Source organism: Tachypleus tridentatus, chromosome 13 (genome assembly GCF_004210375.1).
Source record: "Tachypleus tridentatus isolate NWPU-2018 chromosome 13, ASM421037v1, whole genome shotgun sequence".
NCBI lineage: Eukaryota > Metazoa > Arthropoda > Merostomata > Xiphosura > Limulidae > Tachypleus > Tachypleus tridentatus.
The window spans coordinates 190,194,683-190,217,041 of record NC_134837.1 but is presented as its reverse complement, the minus strand read 5'-3'; the positions used below and the strand labels follow the sequence as shown (position 1 = coordinate 190,217,041).

General features: G+C 34.9%; 1 protein-coding gene across 2 annotated transcripts in view; it reads left to right on the top strand.

Moving 5' to 3' along the window:
- Positions 1-6,948: 6,948 nt before the first annotated feature.
- AcCoAS (acetyl coenzyme A synthase) overlaps positions 6,949-22,359 on the top strand; it is a 57,399-nt gene continuing 41,988 nt past the window's right edge. Inside the window, exon 1 of one of the 2 annotated variants that reach the window (XM_076480530.1) lies at positions 6,949-7,290. In XM_076480530.1, coding sequence (XP_076336645.1) covers positions 6,965-7,290 — 326 coding nt within the window. In that variant the 5' untranslated portion in view covers positions 6,949-6,964. Of the gene's footprint in view, positions 7,291-15,174; positions 15,366-22,359 lie in introns of those variants that run through there. The other variant, XM_076480531.1, reaches the window with a different exon arrangement.

The window sequence follows — 22,359 nt, the reverse complement described above, 5'->3', positions numbered from 1 at the left end:
CTTTGTAGCTTGAAAATGAAAATGGCAGTTCTTATAGGAATCATTGGTCTTTTATCTTTTTTTGGTTATAAGTGATATGAGCAGAACTTGGCGCAAAACAGAATATTAAAAACAAGTTCACAAAAAGAAATGCCGAGTTAAATAATAGTAGTATATAATTACCTATCCTTGTAAACTATTAAGTAGATGTTAATATATTCCTTGTAAACTATCTTTCACACTATTAAGTAGATGTTAATATCTTCCTTGTAAACTATCTTTCACCTTATTAAGTAGATGTTAATATCTTCCAAATAATTGTGTGTTTTCTTTCTAAATCTTACATTGCACATGTATGCATCTGTATTCAAAGATGTTTAATATATATATATATATATATACTACACAGCCAAAAGTATGTGGACACCTCTTTTAATTAGTGGGTTCGTCTATTTCAGCCACACCCATTGCTAACAGGTACATTAAGTCAAGCATACAGTCATGCAATCTCCACAGACAAACAATGGCAGTAGAATGGGTCATACTGAAGAACTCAGTGACTTTCAACGTGGCACTGTCATAGGATGCCACCTTTTCAACAAGTCAGTTCGTCAAATTTCTAGCCTCCTAGAACTGCTCCAGTAAAATGTAAGTGCTGTTATTGTGAAGTGGAAACGTCTAGGAGCAGCAACAGCTCAGCCACGAAGCGGTAGGCCACACAAGCTCACAGAACGGGACCGCCGAGTGCTGAAGCGCGTATCGCGTAAAAATCGTCTGTTCAATTCCGAGTTCCAAGCTGCCTCTGGAAGCAAAGTCAGCATAAGAGCTGTTTGTCGGGAGTTTCATGAAATGAGTTTCCATGGCCGAGCAGTCGCACACAAGCCTAAGATCATCATGAGCAATACCAAGCATGGGTTTGAGTGGTGTAAAGCACACCACCATTGGACTCTGGAGCAGTGGGAACGCGTTCTCTAGAGTAATGAATTACGCTTCACTATCTGGCAGTCTGATGGACGATTTGGGTTTAGCGGATGCCAGAAGAACGCTACCTGCCTGAATGCATAGTGCCAACTGTAAAATTTTGTGGAGGAGAAATAATGGTCTGGGATTGTTTTTCATGATTTGGACTAGGCTTTTTAGTTCCAGTGAAGGGAAATCTTAATGCTACAGCATACAATTCAAAATAATTCTGTGCTTTCAACTATGTGGCAACAGTTTGTAGAAGGTCATTTTTTGTTTCAGCATGACAATGTCCCCATGCACAAAGCGAGATTCATGAAGACATGGTTTGCCGAGGTTGGTGTGAAATAATTTGACTGGTCTGCACAGAACCCTGACCTCAACCCCATCGAACACCTTTGGGATGAATTGGAACGCCGACTGCGAGCCAGGCCTTCTCGCTCGACGTCAGTGCCAGACCTTACTAATGCTCTTTTGGCTGAATAGGAGCGAATCCCCGCAGCCATGCTCTAAAATTGTGAAAAACCTTCACAGCTAAGGGGGAAGAAACCAAGTCCGTATTTATGCCCATGGTTTTGGAATGAAATGTTCAACAAGCACATATTGGTGTGATAGTTGGGTGTCCACATACCTTTGGCCATGTAGTGAATATACAGGCTGTGTGTATTTTGTGTTATACTTTAACTGAAATCCAACAGCACAGGATCGTGTTCACATAAGAAACCTGTTTCATTGCTGTTTTCAATATGCCACGATAGACAAAACGCAACAAAAAATATGCACATAATATTGTGTTATATTTATTATCTTAATTGCTGACAAAACATACCATCAAATATTTATGATGTTCATGACTGCAGTAAGGTTGCGAGTTGCATAAAGGTTAGCTTACTGGACTGTGGTTGGGAAGGTCCACGAATTTTGCCACAATATAAACATTTAACACGTCATGCACTTTTAGTTCTGGAAGTCAATCCCACAATGCTGTTCGTACTAGCTATGAAGGTGATGGAGTGGTTAATTGCTTCCGGGTCTTCATGTCAGAAGTTCTAAATATTGATGACTAGATTTGAAAAATGGCGTTTCTGATCCCATATGTCACGTAAGGTGCTGTTTAGGTTGTAAATACCTATTAGCAGACTGACAGAAGCACAACAAAAACTTTTCATGATATTCACGATTCACAAAATTTAATAATAAATGTTATGATGTTTATTTGTTCGTATCGGATATTATAGCAAAGATACACAAGAGTTATCTGCCATAGCCATCCCAACTTTTAAACTGATACACTAGAGTAAAAGCAACTAATCAACACAACTTACGGTCAGCTCTTGTCGTAGCAATTAAATAGTGAAATTTGGCCACCCAGCTCATATTACAAAGCATACACAGCTTCTTAGAATACACTACGTTTTTCAGCAACGGAAGGCGAACCAGAGACCCTCAGATCCACAGTCCTGCACAGTAAACAACAGGCCACGCCCTGCTTTACTTACGGTATCAATGATTGACAACTTGGATTGATTGTCGTCAAGCGCAGAGATAAATAATGAACTGTTTGTGCTCCATCCATCACGGGTATCAAAACCAGATATTTAGCATTGTATGCTTACATACTTACAAAGGCGAGTCAATGGATGGGTGGGTGGCGGGACGAGGGAAGAGCAACATATATTTATGATGTTCATAACTGAAAAAATATAACAACAAATATTTATATTGTTCTAATCCTCTAATAGATGGAAATGTTCTCGTTAAAGAAAAAGTCTTCTAACATCTAAAACTGTTACCTTGAAAACGTTAATGAAGTCACAAAACAGAAGTGGTAAAGATAAGAAAGAAAAGTTTATTGTTGACTCTAAAGAGATTCTATATACTGATAACTTCTAAATCCCACATTTCTAATGAAAACGTATGCCATATTAATTTGATTTTTAGCCATCCTGGCTTAGCCTGAAATTCCTCGTTAATAAGCTCTCCCGTATGGCCATGACGACTGTCACGAGAGCCACGTTGGGTCAACAACATATTCCTGAACGTTCTATCAGATAAGCCAAGTTCTTAGCGAATTAGACAAGAAAACATGCATACACTACATGTAATTTACCGTGGTTTAATGCGTTTTTCGTTCTGTAAACCTGCTTGTTAGCATCCAAATGCTGTAAAATCCTCTAGCTTAACTAGATGAAACGCTTGTAAATTACCTTCTCAAGTATTTGGCCCTGCCTTCTTCTGATTCATCGTTGACATTCATTGGTTGCAATTCTAAGACAAACCCGCCCACTTTTCCGAGTACAACACTCCTTAAATTCAGACCTTATCGATCTCCAAAGTAGAATTTTCCAACTAACCTCGATTCCGTATCACGCCATAAGCAACGTCACAACCAACAAGGCAATTGAGGTAATATTGCTATGACGCTTTGTCTCAAAAAAAAATTACATTTTGATCTTTACAATGATTTCTCTTTTCCCATTTTATTGGGCTCAGAACCTTAAAATCGAAAGTTTTATTTTAAATTATTTGCAATCAATCAATTAATACTTTTAATGTGTTTGTGAATGAAACAATGAAAGGTAATTAATTCGATAAACGTACATGAAACATTGGGCACAGGAAGAGTCAAAGAACTTTACTTGTTTTGTAGTGAGGACATTTGACATTTTGGCAATGTTCATGCCATTAAAAAAGACATGGTTGTTTCCCAATACAAAGTCATCCAATAACCCAACAACAAGCATGTGGCTTATAATGTTAAGATTCGGGGTTCGACTTCCCGCAATGACATCAAGTCTTTATCACTTCAATAATGTATTCAGTACATGTATTCAGAGGAGCAATGTTCTAAGATTTGTTGACTTAATGGGCCTTACGATTCGACTCGCAATCTGCGAGTCACGGGATCGAAGTCTGTCACTAACAATGCTCGCCACTTCAGCCTCGGAAACGTTATAATGTGACCGTAACTTCCATAATTTTAATGTTACATATAGTTTGTGTTATACATATAAACTTGAAACACGTTTTATTAACATCTCTATTCTAGATCCGTAGACAAATTCGGGTTCCATTTCTATTTAAAAGATTGTGTTGTTCTATTAACTATATGCAACGTTCTTCGAAAACAGAACTAGCGTTCAGGTTAAGCACAAGGACGTTTGTAATCGGGTCCTTATCGAGCGACTGTATAATTATTCGAAAATGTATTCACATCAAAATGCAAAAGAACCAACTTTATACGTGTGTAGTTCATACACGAAAATCTGAAATATGTTATATAAAATAGGTGTAATTTACACGAGAGGACTTATTATATCATTGATGTGTGGGTGTGTTTAATAACAAAAGCTTCTCGAAATGTTGAAATTGTAATAAAGTGCCTCTCACCAACAGCTCAAGCTGTCTCCAAACCTTATGATATGTTAAGTTTGTTTAAGTAAATAAATAACTTAAGTAAGTTATTAAAGTATTTACTAAATCTAAAATAATGTCATTCATTGTTTAAAATACTTTATTTGACAGCATCATACTGCGCTTTGATTTCAGTCGTTTGTCCGTCACCACCACCTTAATATGTACGGTAGATTTTTGCTGCATTTTTTACGCTTATAAGATAAACTTAATTATTGAATGACGATCATTATGCCATCAAAAGACTGTTTAGAAATGTCTAAAAGCATACAAAAATTAAAACTGGCTTAATATTTCAAATCAAAAAGAAACTATTCAACCATTTTAATTTTTAAAAAACGCAGTTTCATTTATCCAAATTCAATCGCAAAATGAAAAATTATAGAAAGACCAGGCTGTGAATATGGATTTGTGACTCAACTATGTAAGAGAGCACACACAAACAACTGTTAATAATTATATAAATAGTTTAGCTTGCTGACTTATTTTTTAAAAGAAGAGAAGACCAGCTATTAATTTCAAACGTTTAAAATAAAATATTTTGACAAGTAAAACAAGCAATATCTTCTAAATATTTAATAATAACATAACTTAGCAATAACAAACTAGTTCTCTCTGTCAATAACCCTAATTTTATTACATTCCTTACTATAAAAAAAAAGAAAGAAGCAAAGTAACTAAATTAACAACTACAGGGTTTCCAAAAGGTCTGGTACCATTCGTGATTTGCAGATTTTCTTAATTTCAAATACGTGACTGATTGTGATGCTGTACATCATTACGCTGACAATCCTAGCCTGTTTCCAATTGCAAGGAAAGCATTAGGAACACATTCTGTAAAATTTGTTGAAGTTTCTATGGTTATGCACTTCTCGGACATCCTGTACAACACTTACAATTATAATATATATTTTGGGTCATTCCATTATTTAGTTTTCGCAATTCGCAAGTGTATGCCAGCTTCACACATCAAGTAATTTATCATTGTTGGAGCACAACAACTGGTTACATTTATGTCTCTTCACACAACCAAAGATAAGTTGAATTCTTTGTTCTACACTAATTATTCCCTCGTTCAAGCCTTAATAAGTATTATGTCGAGCATTTACCCCCAAAGTTTGCACTTGTATTATTCACATTTTTATGTTTCAAATTAAACAAAAATTAAAAAATATAAATAGTTACTGCTTATTCAAACTACTTCCACATCTTTAAAATCTTCTCTACTTAAGTCATTTTAATAAAAAATCATTAGTGTGGAGACTGTTTATACATACCTCTTTGATTTTGTCTATATGTTTGTTCTAAAACAAGAACCAAATTTTCACAAAACTCACTATAGTATACATTCCCATAATACACAATATTCAATACATGTTTTGATGCCGAATGTGCTTGATAGTAATAGGGTTTAATAATGAATAAGATGGCAACAGGTAATACAACCCATTCATATCATTCTTTAACTATATAGAGGAAAAACCTACTTAATTTCAGTACAACTTCAGAATAAGCTTAAAAAGAAAACATGCTATGAATAAGTTATTATATTCAAGCTCTTTTATATTCCATATGGTTAGGTGGTTATATCGCGGGTGTGAATCCCCATCACACCAAACAAGCTCGCCTTTTCAGCCGTGACGACGTTATAACATGGTGGTCAATCTCATTATTCGTTATTAAAGAGTAGCCCAAGAATTGGCTGTGGGTGATGATGACTGGCTGTCTTCCCTCTTGTTTTACACTGCTAAATTAGGGACGGCTAGCGTGGATAGCTACCGTGTAGTTTTGCGCGAAATTCAAAACAAGCAAACACAATTCTCCTTAACGTCTTGATTTTAAACTTCACCGTTTAATGTTAAGTTTCAACATTTTTTATGTCAAAATTGTCATAACTGTCGTCTAAAATGAGTTGCTGCTTGTGACGCTACTGTTTAGTTAGATAATTGCTGTTCTGTATTTTTCGCCGATATAATAATGAAATAACACAAATTCTAATTAATATATCTAAAGATATAAATAAATAACAAATAGCAAAATAAAAATCGAAATGCTCCGGCTTACATAATGTTACTTAAATCTTAAGTTTGTAGTTAACCACAAAGCTACGCAGTGGATTATCTGTGCTTTGTCCACCACGTTATCTAAAACTGATTCCTAGCGTCGTATGTCCGCAGGCATAAAGTGGGATTTAAATTAAGAAAATCATAATGATTGGAACTGAGTAAATCCTCCCAGCGGCATATCTGCGGACTCACACCGCTAGAAACCGGGGTCGATACCTTTGGTGGGCAGACCATAGCTAGCCTATTGTGTAGCTTTGTTTAATTTCAATCAATCAATCAAACTGAGTAAATAAAAGAATAATTTAGTTAATTATATAATTTACCAATAACTATAAATGAACGTACCTTATTTTCATAGGACGTTTTCATAATTTATTAACATTTCTTTCATATAGTGAAAATACTTAGAACGATCGGGAAGAATATGACATTATTCAGGAAGAAGATTTACACTTTTACAATAAAAAATAAAAAAAGTAAGGGAACATTTTTATCTGTTAGCCACTAGGGGACAGCACTTGTAAAAGCGCGAATGATTTGTTAAAATGGCGTCTGAACGAGGGAACGTAACGAAAGAGCTCTACTTGCCGAACAAAATCATTCAAGAAAATGCATTTGTCAAAAGTATGGACGAGTACAGAAAATTATATAAAAGGTCCATTGAAAGTCCCGAACAATTTTGGAAGGAAATTGCTGATGAATTCTACTGGAAATCAGAAAAGAAAGGAAAATTCTTCAGTTACAATTTTGATATCTCGAAAGGTTCAGTGTACGTCGAGTGGATGAAAGGATCTTCTACGAACATGTGTTACAACGTACTTGACCGTAACGTTATTGAAAAAGGATTTGGTGATAAGGTGGCCTATTACTGGTGAGTTTTTGAAGTTTTAAATTTACTACAGATAATTGTTTATTAAATAAGTGATTAAGGAAAAAAATGAAAGTTAAATTATACCTACTTAAACAATTTTGAAAATAAAAACTCATGTGAGGCACAAATTTATTTCGTGTAGTTATATCTTGAACCTAAATTGAATAGACGTACTTTTCAAAACGTCTTACGTTTTACAAATCTTGTAATATGGTAGCTTAGAATAAAACACTTTCTCAGTTTTCGTAGCTGTAAATTTATATTTTCACTTTTCAGCTGATTATTATTATTATTTCTTTAAAAATTACATACTGAAGTATCATAAACACAAGTAAAAAAAAATTCTAGGTTGACCAATAAAAGATATAGGTTGTTTTCGCTTAAATATCATCTGAACGTAACACATATAAATTCTAATCCTTAGTGTTTACTAAAGCGAGTGATATTTCCCATTTTCCCCAGAATTACCGATAAATTTGTGTTGTGTATTTACAACATGCCTGTCATTCCAACTTAAATCACATGTTTGAACAATATAAATGTATATGTTAATGTACATATTGGATTGATACGTAGTAATACATGTGTTATAACTGTGAAATTAGCCTATGCGAAATATAGACTATATAGTTCCAAAGTACTGTAAATTAAACTGTGTATTATCTTTGTAAAGATAAACCCAAATAGTGAGCTTTCGAGATCCATTTGATCAATAAACAGTCTTCATAAATCAGTATAAATTCAAATAAATCACTTTGTTTAAGAAACTTCATATTTAAAATAAACATTAACATTAAAAATATAACATAAATATCATTTTGAAACATGCTTTTAAAATTTTAAATCAACTTTTAATCAAGTAAATAAAAAATAAAGTTTGAAATGGAGGATAAACTTACTGAAAAAGCTTTCGTTTTATTCGTAGAGTATACATATGTTTAAGTTGAACTTTACTTTTAAGTACAAGTTTTATAAAATTATGCTATGTATATTTTGTAAGTAAGAACAAGGGGAGTTACATTTCGGGTTTTTATATTTTGGTATGTAGGACGATGAATTTTATAATAAGTGGGCTGTCTAATTTTCATTACGTTTGTTTTCTTTAATGACTAAAATTTATAATAGTGTAGGGGTTAATATTTATATTGTTGGCAGTAGAAAAAATTCAGTATTACAATATGAAATAATTTTTCCTCTTAGTTCTAAATTTTTTTTTTAAATAGGCTTCACCCAAACATTGTTCTCATCATCTTCACAACTGAATCTCAATTTAGCTCATAAACAGTAAAAAAAAAAAAACAACATACTTTCTTAGGTGCTGTATTTGTATGACCCGAATCCAAATAAGGATTGAAAACAACCTTACAACTGAAAGAGATAAAACAACATGTTTGCAAATCTCGGTCATGAGTAATAGAGTTCAGAGTTATTCCTTACATCTACCACAAGTGACATTAAAATCTTTGTTTACTTGACTCGTGGTGTTTGTGGAAGGTAAACTAACTTAGAAATAAGGTGTTTATTCTTATGTAACACCTGCAGAGTTGGGGTAACCCTCATTTGTCTGTTATGTTAACCATGTTTTGGTTGGTACATACACGAAGATTTATTTCATATATAGGCAAAACATTGTTTACATAATTAATTATAAAGTGTAAATTATAGTGTTATAGACATAATTATTAAAGATGTTGCACGAGAAGGTATGTTTTTAAGATCGTATGAGTCAGCTTGCTCAGGCGGCAATGGTTTGCTGCATGCCGTTTGTATAAACCGTAAACCAACCATGGATGTGATGGATACGTGCGGTTTTCCAAACATATGGTGTGTCGTAAGCTCGTCCGCTTCTGTAGGTGGCTTCGTAATTGAGTATTTATTCCTTTGAAATTACTTTGAAACTGTTAAGTCCTACAAATGAATCAAAAGTCCCGGTTAATATTTTAATTATCACTTACTCAGTTGTCAAAATAAAACAATAAAGATATATTCAACCAAAATAGTGCAGTAGAAAGTTTTGTTGGTAAGCTATAATTCGAACATATTTTAAAAGTAATCATATATTTTTTTTTTTTTTTTCCCAAAATGATGGCAAATGCTTATATCTTGGAGAGAAGTAATAAAAGAAATCTTCGAAACTTGAGTGACTAACTTTGCAACACTGTGGACTTCGTTCGTAAGAGTTTTAGACGTTCGGAAACTCGCTAAACTAACACATTGAAAATAAAATAAGGATTAGACCAAGTACTAACCATTTGTTTGTTACAGAGTTCAAGTTATTAGTTACTGTATTGTTGTCTGTGGTTAAATTATGATTTTAAAAGAAGTGGAAACTCGTTTCGTGATCCACTTTGACATTCCAATCACTGAACCAGTAACGCTAACAGCTTGAATCCTCAAAATGCGAAACGCCGTTCCAGACAGTTCCATGTAAAACGTATACATTCCAACAGAATATGGTCATATTTTCAGCTCTAAACATGACACCGATGACGGTAACTTAATCATAAAGCCTTAATGGCAAGTTTCGATGTTATATCCCTCTTTACAGAAGTTCCAACCACTGAAGCCTGCAAGATGGCCTTATAACTCTATATCCGAGACCCTAATCCAACTATAGAAATTCCCAGTAACCAGTTAGCAACCCTCATAGAATTCACCACGATAAAGACAAACTTCATGTTCAACAACCAAAACTATATACAAACAAATGGCCTAAGCATGGGCAACCCAGTATCACCAGTTCTAGCCAATATTTTTATGACACAAGTTGAAACACAAGCAATTAACACAGCATTACATCCACCACTATACTGGTACAGATATGTAGATGATACGGTTGCGGGATTCAAATCTACAGAACACATACTTAATTTTTTCAATCACATTAACTCTATACATACCAACATTAACTTCACATGTGAACAGGAAGAAAGCAATCAAATATCATTTCTTAACCTCAAAATTACAAGAACTGACACACAATTCAAAACAGAAATCCACCGAAAAATCACCCATACTGGACTATACATTCCTTAGGACTCAGCACATGAAACAAAACAAAAACTCAACTTACTAAGAAACCAAATAAACACAGCCATAAAACTATGCTCACCAGATAAAATTAACGATGAATTAGACAAAATAAAACAATACTTCATCAACATCAATAAGTTTCCTCCACAAACCGTAGAAAACATTATACACACACCTAGACAGAAAGCAAAATCAATCAACAAAAGTAAATATATCTCACGAATTAAAAAATCACGAAACCATATACTGCTGCATACCATATATTCCCGACATCAGCAGAAAAATAACCAACATTTGGCAAAAACTGGTAACAAAATATGACATTCCAGTTAATACCAAATTTATTCAAAAACCCGGCACAAAACTGAGGTCTATACTATGTAAAAACTACATTGACAAACACCACACCAACATTATTTATAAAATACAATGTGATAACTGCCACGACTTCTATATTGGAGAAAAAAGTAGAAAAATGGAAACCAGATTCAAAGAACATAAAAAGTCACCTTCACACGTTTTCGAACACTTCAAGTCAAATAATTACAACATAACCATAGAAAACACACAAATACTAAATAAAGAAACAAACATAAACAAACGCAAAATCAAAGAAGCCTTACTTATACAACAACTTAAACCCAAAATAAACCAATATAAAGGAACGCCTTTATACCTATATTAATATAATAAATAAATAAAATTATATATTCAAACATCTAATACCGCCCTCTACATTTCGACACACAGTTACACAACCCCTTTCAAACATGTGGTCAGCTTCCGGTCAGTTACCTCTTTCTTTGTGAACCTGACGATGACCGAAGAAGGTCGAAACGTTGTTCGCTCTTCTATGTAAAGTGTTTTCTCAGCCCAAACGAGCCGTTTTTGCATATAACTACTCTAACCGTCCAGAGTTATTTCGATTTGATAGATTATAGGGTAGACAACTAGTTAATAACCCCTCATCGCTAATTCTTGAGATAATCCTTACCAGCGAATAATGGGATTGAGGGTACATATAAGACCACATAGCAAAAGTGGTGAATATGTTGCGTAATGAGTTTTGTACCCCTAGACTGCGAGCTGAATGCCCCAACTACAAAGCGTGGTATGTAAATAGAGCTCTCTATCTCAGGATTTGGGTAATCATATGTACCCTGGAGGGTCAGGAGCGCTTTGACCTCTTCCTTCTTCGTTTACTTACTTGATCATGCAGCGTTAGTTGGAATGGCTACTCCTTTAGGGTCAGAGTGGTCAGGGCAATGTCCATGTACTAGTTTTGTACATTTATAGCTATTATTTGCCCTATCAGTAGGAAGTCTAGTTTCATGGTGTCTTTTTTGTTTGTCTCCCTTTTATATATATTTTAATTTATTTATTTTTGTGTTTAAAATATTTATTGATCGGGGAAAGGAATTATTATGTGAACTACACAGGTATTGCATGCATGACGAAGGTCGCAGGAAATGGTTATAAGTTTTCCTATGCTATGCCTATATACTCAAGAGCTTGCAAAAACACGTCTATCTGTTAGCTCACTCTTGCCAAAAGTCCACTGAAGATGTGAATGGCGTCGGTTTGGTTTGTTTTGAATTTCGCGCAAAACTACTCGAGGGCTATCTGCGCTAGCTGTTCCTAATTTAGCAGTGTAAGACTAGAAGGAAGGCAGCTGGTCATTATTACCCACCGCTAACTCTTGGGTTACTCTTTTATCAACGAATAGTGGGATTCACCGTCACATTATAACGCCCAAACGGCTGAATGGGCATGTTTGGTGCGACGGGGATTCGAACCCGCGACCCTCAGATTACGAGTCGAGTGCCTTAACTACCTGGTCATGCTGGGACGTATAGCGTCAGAACATGAAAGGAATTAATTTTTTTGTTTCTTTTAAGACAATCTCCAAAGCAATTAAACCATATAATAAGTTGTATATTCTGTGTGAATAAGCTTATTCATAATTTGAAATTGTTAATATTAACGAAAGCATTCAGATTTAAAATGTTATATTCTCTAGCATGTACACGTGTTGTCTAGATCGAAAATTATCAACGTTACCCAACAACAGCTTGTGCTATTGGAACTATAGAGCTGTGATTAATACAACACATATATGTTTTTGTAACTCTCAAGATTTTGACTAAAAGCAGTTGTTTTACTGGGGTTTTGTTTGTATAACACACGTGTTATTGTAACTATAGTGATGTGGTTATAACTTATTTTTATTTTTGAAGCTATAGTTATGACTGTACAACACATGTTATTGTAACACTGGAGCCATGGTTCTAACAAAGTGTGTTGTTGGAATGAGGCTTCTGGATATGTAATACATCGTTGGGTTATGACTGGAAAATACTCAAATGTTGCCTCCCAGTGGCATAGCAATATGTCTACGGACACACAATGCTAAAAATCGGGTTTCGATACCCATGGGGCAAAGCACAGATAGCTTATTGTGTATTTTTGTGCTTAATTCTTAATAAACAAACAAACATACTCAAATGTTATTAAATATGACATTAGGGCTGTGGTTCTGTAATCCAAGCGTGTTGTTGGAGCTAGTTTTCGGGTAGATAATATATCTGTGCTATTGGATTAGACTATAAAAAACTGAAATGTTATTGGAATACAAGGGCTATGGTTCTGCCCAAGCGTGTTGTTGGAGCTAGTTTCCGGGTAGATAATATATCTGTGCTATTGGATTAGACTATAAAAAACTGAAATGTTATTGGAATACAAGGGCTATGGTTCTGCCCAAGCGTGTTGTTGGAGCTAGTTTCCGGGTAGATAATATATCTGTGCTATTGGATTAGACTATAAAAAACTGAAATGTTATTGGAATACTAGGGCTATGGTTCTGCCCAAGCGTGTTATTGGAGCTAGTTTCTGGGTAGGTAATATATCTGTGCTATTGGATTAGACTATAAAAAACCGAAATGTTATTGGAATACTAGTGCAATGGTTCTGTAACCAAAGTGTGTTATTGGAGCTAGTTTTTGGGTAGGTAATATATCTGTGCTCTTGGATTAAACTATAAAAAAACCGAAATGTTATTGGAACACTAGGGCTATGGTTATGTAACCAAAGTATGTTGTTGGAGATAGATTTCTGTATACATAATGTTTTGTTACTATTGGGTTATGACTGAGTAAAACAAATGTTATTGGAACACTAGAGTTGTAGTTCTGTGACAGAAGTGTGTTTGTTATTGAAGCTATGTTTCTGGGTACGTAATGAATTTGTACTATCGGTTAGACTATAAAAAGCCAGTATTATTAGAACACTAAGACTATAGTTCTATAGTACAAATGTGTTGTTGTAGCTAGGTTTCTGGGTACTTAATGAATTTGTGCTATTGGGTTGGGATGATACGACACACAGGAAGTTACTGACAAATTTCAATGAACAATCCTAGACGGTTAGTTTCAACTATATTAATAGGAATTTTAAAGAGTTAGCTACGCTTGGGGCTAACGTGTACAGAAACATAATTCGAACTTAGACCTTAAACTAATCTGTTATGTCAAAATGATAAAGTACATAAATTCGTTAACATGCAATTACTAAAAAATCATAGATGACTGAAACCTCCAATAAAAGCGTATTTTGCATGTAAAATAATTCTGGGTTTAGATGTTGTGTAAAAAAGGGGACGATATGACAGTATAATTAATATCATTTTATATGAAAGTGACCCTAAATTTGTTGGACCTAAACTTCTGAAGATATTTTGCACTTACTAAACTTAGTTTTTTTTACGTTTATTTTTATGTTACGTTTCAAGGTTCTGTGATTATGATGTTATCATTCCCACATACTTAATACTACGTAACTTAGTATTTTAAGCTTTAGCACACTGTTAGACCAATATAGTAATTTATAATAATACGCCAAGTAATACCTCTTACTCATTTTATTTTTCTTTACTATTTCCTAATGTTTAGGCCCAGAATGGCCAAGTGTTTGAGGCATTTGAATCGTAATTTGAGGATCACGGGTTCATATCCCCGTTGCACCAAACATGCTTGCCCTTTCAGCTGTTGGGGTGTTATAATGTGATTGTGAATCACACTATTCGTTGATAAAAGAGTGGCCCAAGAGTTGGCGGTGGGTGATGATGACTAGCTGCCTTCTCTCTAGTCTTATACTGCTAAATTAAGGAAGCTAACGCAGATAGACCACGAGTAGCTTTGCGCGAAATTCAAACCAAAGCAAATCCCCATTGCACCAAACATGCTCGCCTTTTCAGGTGTCGGGGCGTTATAATGTGACTGTGAATCCCACTATTCGTTGATAAAAGAGTAGCCCAAGAGTTGGCGGTGGGTGGTGATGACTAGCTGCCTTCCCTTTAGTCTTACACTGCTAAATTAGGGACAACTAACGCAGATAGACCACGAGTAGCTTTGCGCGAAATTCAAACCAAAGCAAATCCTAATGTTAAACCACATGACACTGGCCAAATGTGCAATAGAATGCATTTGCTTGCGCTTTGCTCATAAACCAGGCCTCGATGAATGAAGTGCACGTAACCCGTTGTGTAGCTTTGCACTAAAAGAAACCAGCCAAACCTCATACATTATAGAAACAAAAATTGAAGACAAGAATTTTAGATAAATATACAAACACGTATAAAATGAAAATTGTGTAAAGCTGTGTTATCTGTTTGTGTAAATACACACCTGACAAGTGACATTATTTATTTATTTGGAACTCAAAAGATTTCTTAGAGATAATAGAAGTGTGTCAAGTTAATGTTTCAGTGGAACTCTAGTAGAGGATAGAAACTTATATAACGGACAGTTTTTTTGGTTTCTTAGAGCACACAGCCTTTTGGGATTGTTTATTGCTATCGAAATGGGACAAACCAAATAAACTTCTAGGCCTGTAGTATTAAATTTCATCTTGGAATAATTTGTAAACTAACGTACATAGTTGTAATAACGTTTAAAATATTCAGTATTCACTTGTTGATGAACTATAGATTTCTTTAGTAACGTGAATGGAGCCAAAATCCTGATAGACTTTGGAATGTCTTTCGGGTAAGCTAAGTGCACTTTTATAACCTAATGAGGGACAAAGTCAGTTTTTAATCACCCTAAATTAGATAATCCTTTTGTTTTTTTGACTGTCTGCGTTAATTATACATTTTGGGCTTTCTTGCTGTATTTTAAAATTCCATTGTTATGTGTCACATGTGACCGACTGATTTGATTGACAGTCCGGGTTGAGAATAAATTTTGAACTTTTTATCTCTATTTTATAAAACCCCTCCCCCCGTTAGTACAGCGGTAAATCCACGGATTTACAATGCTAAAATCAGGGGTTCGATTCCCTTCGGTGGGCTCAGCAGATAGTCCGATGTGGCTTTGGAATAAGAAAACACATATTTTATAAATCCACTGTAATGTACCATTTGCATTTTACCTTCAATCCACGTTCACTTTATTGTTTAGATTTTCTAACTACACACGTGTGTTGTGTTCATAAAAACACGAGCCCGTGAATTTAAATTTCGTTGAAGTTGTTTTGATTTTATTAACACATTTTCATAATTCAGATCGTAGGTTTCGAAATTAATGTTTTCTTTGTCTATCACGTAAGGATTTATTACAAATCTTGAAAGAAAAACTTATTTAAAACAATTTATTATGTCATTTACAACAATGAATATTTTTTATTATTATGTTTATTTAGTTTGGGTTCTATGAAGATCGACAGAACTCTCATGACGCGATTGGTCTAGAGATATTTATGGTCAGTGGTTGTCAACATTTTAAGGGTAATAAAACGCGGCCCGATTTGAATGAAAGTGATTCACTTATGTGAAAGTACATATGATGTTTCGTGATGGAAAAAAAATTGATATTTTCGGGTTCAGCGCACAGAAATTACTATAGCAAATGTAAAGACAGTAAAACCATCACAGGCTTGTATAACCATACAAAAAAAAAAAAAACGCATTTCTGAACCCAAATGACTTAGGTCAAATTTCAGGTTAAGTTCCATTTATTCATAAATGCCTCCCCTGACAGGTGAATCATAACCTTTCCTTGCGTTCTTTCAATTGTGTCAGTGATAAGAACAGTTAACTTTGAACATTCAGGGCAAGCCCTAACATTCGCACTGTTTTCATGTGATCTGTTAATATTTTTTTTTGCGCACTCGTTCAAAGTTCATCGATAACTTCCGAACAGCGTTCTGAATGTCACAACTTACGTTTCTAAAATATTCATTCACGTGCTTCACAATAGATGTCAGACTGTCTGTGAGCTTCAACGACAAAACATTCACATATACGGGTAAAAAAATATCTTCAGTTCTGCTAGCCTTCTGATCTAAAATTTATTTTTTCATGTTCATTGCTCGTACATTCAGTTACTATGTAGATTTTCATGAATTGTGTAAACCATTTTACCAACAGTTTTACTATTTAAACGAAATATGTGTATAGCTATGTGCTTATATCACTATGCAGTTGTTAATTTCTCTATACGAAGCTATCAAAACAAAATTTCATATTATGGTATCTGTGTGTAAGTGTGTAACGAATGTATTTGTTAGTAGATGGTTTACGTGTATTTTGAAGAGGAAAATAAACCTAATTTGTCTAATTTGCGACTTGTGTTCGTCCAAGCACATTCTCTTATCGTCATCATAATAAATAATTTTCAAAACCTATGATTGATAATGCTATAGTATTAGTTTTTATTTAAGCGTTAATTGTGTCTAAGGTACTAGTCCTGAAATAGTCAGTTGGTTATGGCACTTAACTCGTAATCTTAGAGTCGCCCTTTCAGCCGGGGGGGCGTTATAATATGCAGTTAACTCCATTCTTTGTTGGTAAAAGAGTAGCCCAAAAGTTAGTGGTGGGTGGTCTTTCAGTGCTGAATTATGAACGGCTAGGATAGATAACTCGTGTAGCTTCATGCGAAATTCAAATCAAATCAAATATATTATCAGTTATCTTTTACCATCCAAAGTAAATTGGCATCGTGTGTTTGTTTCTTTGTCCGTGAACTCTCACATCTTCGGAGTTAGTACAACAAAACTTGACATGAGGACCTACCAGTACAACATAATCTCCTTTGTCAACGCAGGGCTAAAGCATTTCCGAAAAGTTGCCCACACATGAAGGAAGACTAGGAATAGGTTTATAGTCACTTAACCCGTATCTAGCATCGAAAAGGAGATGACTTGTTTGAAATTCTCTGTACTCCTATTCACGAGGTAGCAGACCAAACTTAGCACTCGTGCTTAGCTACAACGTTTCTGTTTACAGGTATGGACGACCCAAGGGGTAGCTATAGAATTAATTCTGAATGGTAGTGAAGCTTAGTCGCTATAGTGGTTTGTTTGATCGTAGTCAAGCACAAAGCTACACAATAGACTGTATGTACTCTGCCTACCAGGAGTATCGAAACCCTGTTTGTAGCGTTGCAAGCCCGAAGCCATACTGCTGTGCCACTGGGGAACCTCTGTATTGGAATCTGTATAAATAATGAGAGGACCCTTGAATCCAGCAGTGTAACATGGGTATTTTATGTTAATTTCAACGAAAATCATTCCTAGACGGTGGAAGCTGAACGCATTTAATGAAATAATAATAATTTGTTGTTTGTTTGTTGTTTTTTGTGGTTAAGCACAAAACTACACAGTTTTGCCAATCACGAGTATCGAAACCTAATTTCTAGCGGTGTAAGTCCGCAGACATTTCGCTGTGCCAAATTATAGGCATATTGTTATGGTATAATGTTATTTTAGTTAACTCATAAGTTCTTACAACTAAACACGCGTAATTTTGGCCTTTTCCAACTGGATTACACACTTGTGTAATATTTCATTTTGTGAACCAGGAGTAACTTAGAAGTTAGCGTGCCGAGCTGCGGATCAGGTTCGAGACTACAACATGAAACTAAACGTGTTCCACACTTTTAGCTATGGGTACGTCATAAAAGGGACAGTCAATACCTCTATTCGGTTACAAGAAGCCACATAAATGGCTGGCGAGTAGTTTCTCTACTTCTTGACAACTATCATAAATTAGGAACAGCTAAGTCTAGACTTAAGAGTTTGACCTGGTCATTTCGACCATGTGCTGCCTAATGTGTGTGTAGATTTGTTCTACAAGTAATCTGTATTATATATTTCTAGGTTTCTCAGACGGAAGAACAAAAGTGGCAAAGAACCCAGATAAAATACGATCAATGTAATCACGCCATCATACGGCAAATAACTGGCATCCAGCCATATCTCGAACAGTCTTGAATTATTTAAAATAACACTAATCGATCAAATCAATATTATACCATTTGTAGACATGTATATGTTATCACACTGTGTAAGAAACAGGTGTTAACATTGAATAACCCTGTAGCCATGCTACACCTGCGGTATGGAGCGTTCTGAGGCGAAACTACAAGTGTTGTTAGGCTTAACCTAACCAAATGAGATTGGAAAGAACGTGAATTTGGTTTTTGGTGTGTTGAATTATTACATTAAGTATTTCCTGTCAGTTTATTGTACGGGACTGTGTTCATTAACTAAAAATACAAAAAAAACACACCATAAAAACATCTCTCTACATATAGTTACCTTACATTTAATAATATCTTGGTTTTTATTTTGAAGGGTCAGACTTAAACAAGCTGCTCTGAAAGTAACGTTTTAGGTAGTTAATAAAGGTCAGAGTTGAATCTAAACAAATTCAAAACCATGAGAATTTCCGACGGAAAAAAAGAAAATGTATTACATATTACTTTGGCAGTGAATTGTTTTAAGGGTAAGTATCTTGTAAAATTGATTTAGTTGTTAGTAGTTTAATACTTGTGTACTACTACAGGTAAAAACTTTGTTATTGAACCTGTACTCATAATCTTCGAAGCATAAAGATGATATTTGCATACTTAGATATTTCGTTTATATGCATATATAGAAAGCGATCATGTCTAAAAATTTAGAGGCACATTGAAAATCAAACGCTGTCACATAAAGTATTCAGGGTACATTCTGAAATTACACGTATAACCTTTTGTTGATAGTGTTGACTGGTCCTTATAATGTCCTACACACTAGTACAGGTCTTATTCAAATCACATATTTCGCACTGTTTACTAAAGGAAAATAAGAGAGGTGATGGTTTGTAAGAGAAGCGATTTATGTATACAGTAAAATCAAGTTTTTAAATACCCTGTACTAGTCCAAGTTTCATTTGCTGAATAAAACTCTTCTGAAATGTGTCCCATAACATAAAGAATTTCTTCGTAATCTGATAGTCGTGGGCTCGAATCTCCGTCACACTAAACATGCCCGTCTTTTTAGCAATGGGGGCGTCATAAATGTGTTTATGAGCTTTTTGCGTTTATGTGTCAAATAAGCTATGTTTTTGATAGCATCATGTTAAAGGAAAAATTTGTACAAGTATTTCTTGAGTTTTGTACATGTTTATACATGTTTGATACAACAAACTACCCGGAAATTTTTATTTTAATAGTATTCTTTTAACATTACAAATTCAACCTTTCAGATATTAAAATCTTTCAGGATTATTCCTCAGATATTTCTGGAATGATATAGCGAGGCTCGAGATAGAGGAAACGTGAATAAGTATTACATTAATGAGATTCTTGTCATAGAAACAGATATATTTTAATTTTTATATTCGATTTTTTTGTATACTTTATTTAAACTCCAGTCACCGTACTGGGTATGAATTTGTTAACGCTACGGCCACTCACGATTTTTGACCTTTTAGTTTGTTTGTTTCTTTTATTTATATATGTATATCCAGCTAATTCCGTTCACAGTTCTAGAGCTTGTTGCTTTTCTTCAATTTCGTGCAAAATTGCACGAGGGCTAACTGCGCTAGCCGCCCCTAATTAGTATTGTAAGAGTAGATGGAAGGCTGCTAGTTATCACGACCCACTATCATCTTTTCAGCTACTCTTTTACCAACGAATAGTAGGATTGGCCGTATTATTATAATGACCCCCCCGGTTGAAAAGGCGAGCTTGTTTGGTGTGACGAGGATTCGAATCCGTGATCCTCAGATTACGAGTTGAGCGCTCAAAACAAGTTTTGGAGTCAGCAGGATGAAACTGGGCTGGCGTACTTGAACTGATATGTTGGTGTCCTTATATATGTATGTCAAAGCCTTTATATCAAGATGAGGGGGGGTATAGCTTGTTTGGTAGGTCACCCAAGCATGCTGTCTGAAAGTAGTTTTTCAAGGTCGCTGAACTCGAATTGGGCAGCACATTTTGTGTCATACAACTCCCTTCCCCGTAAGGATTCCTGAGGACGCCATGTCTGAAACTATATTCATACTCCTACTAGGATCATGCAGAACTAAATTGGTCACATACTCAAGCACCAAGGACGGATATCCATTTTTTTTTTTTTTTCGGGTAGGGATCTTCGTTGGAGGAGCGTGACCGGTACATTGGACCTCTTTGAATCATGATGGGATTTTTGACTCCGCAGCGTAGCACGAATATTTCATGCTAGTGAGTTATAAAAAAAAAAAAAAAGCGATGTTTGGAAATACCTGAACGGCTAGAACAACTTTGTTTTTTCATATTTCAAGCTCATATTTGAATTAACAAGTACACTTCTATATAGTGTTCTGTATTATGATATATATTTTGAAGCTTAAATCAGAAATAACAAGCACACTTCCATATAATATTGTACATTGTGATAATGTTCATTGTTTTGGAAACAGAAACGTTTTATCTTCTTTTCCGAAACACGTGAAAGTTTCAAAGATTAAATAAATAATTAAAACTATGTAAGATGTACCTATAAAAAGAGAAGAAGCCCTTCATCCCTTAGGGCGCTCTTTTCTCTTTTGCGTTTAATGACAAGTAAACTGCAGTAGATGTGCTGGTAGTGTTCATACCGTGAAGAGTCAAGTTAGTTGAAGATTGCGTGTTGAATAATTTTCAAAGTAAGCACTGCATAACTTCAGAAAGATAAAGCTCGTAATTGGGTATACCATCATACTAAAATTGTGTACCAAAGATAAAATATTCATACTGACTACACAAGAAACTCTTCGTGTAGAGACGTACAAAGAGAGCTGTTTTTATTGTTATCCTCGCCCATTCTCCAGATCTGATGAACTGGGGTGGCCATAGGGGTTTGAACGTGTTCGTTCGTTGCTAGGCAACGTCAGTACCGTGAAAATCTGGGTAAAGTTGCTGGATTAGCCTTGAGCCTGTTTCGTGGATTAGCCAATATTCGACGTCTGCTGTTATAATAACTTTGAAATGAACTGGTATTACTGCGTTACTCGATATACTGTGGATCTTGGTTTTGTTTTTATTTGCAACATTCTCAACAGAAAAGAAAAGTGTTGAGGGAAAAAACACACAAAAAATCGAGTTCAGTGTTGTCTTGTTTGTCAGTTAAAGGAAAAGGAAACGTGATGTAGTAGGAGTAACCGATCAATAGTTAATTTGCGAAGCACAACCACGTGGTTTGTCCGTGTTTCAAGTACCTTGTTCCTGTCTCACCGCCATACTTTATCGGAAGCTATCTGTCTCCTTGCTTGCTTTTCCTGGCCAGCTTTGTGGCCTATTACCGGGTTCAGCCGGACTAATGAATCGAGCAAATCGGATCTAGCGTTACGTGCCGAATAAATTGGTCAGAAAATTGGAGGGTTCTTTGTTTGATGTAACAATGAATAATATTGATGGAACTTCTCAGGGATGCCAATCTCTTATGGAGGAAAATTTACAGAAAAGCAAGGAAACTGTTTATCGTAACAACAATTTAATTTACCTTTTAAGAAACTTTTATACACAAAATTTTCAGACCAGTTTGTCGAAAATAATTTTAACACTATATTAACGATATAATTCTATCTCGGTGTACTTAAAGTGAAAATATGTTAGTAGATTATATCAAAATATTGTACGGGTTGGAGTGTTCTAGACAGCTAATAAATCGAAAACAAATAACATGCAGTAATAATAATAATATTATCTGAACAATATGGAATGACATATGTGCATATATCCAACCGTATTTCAA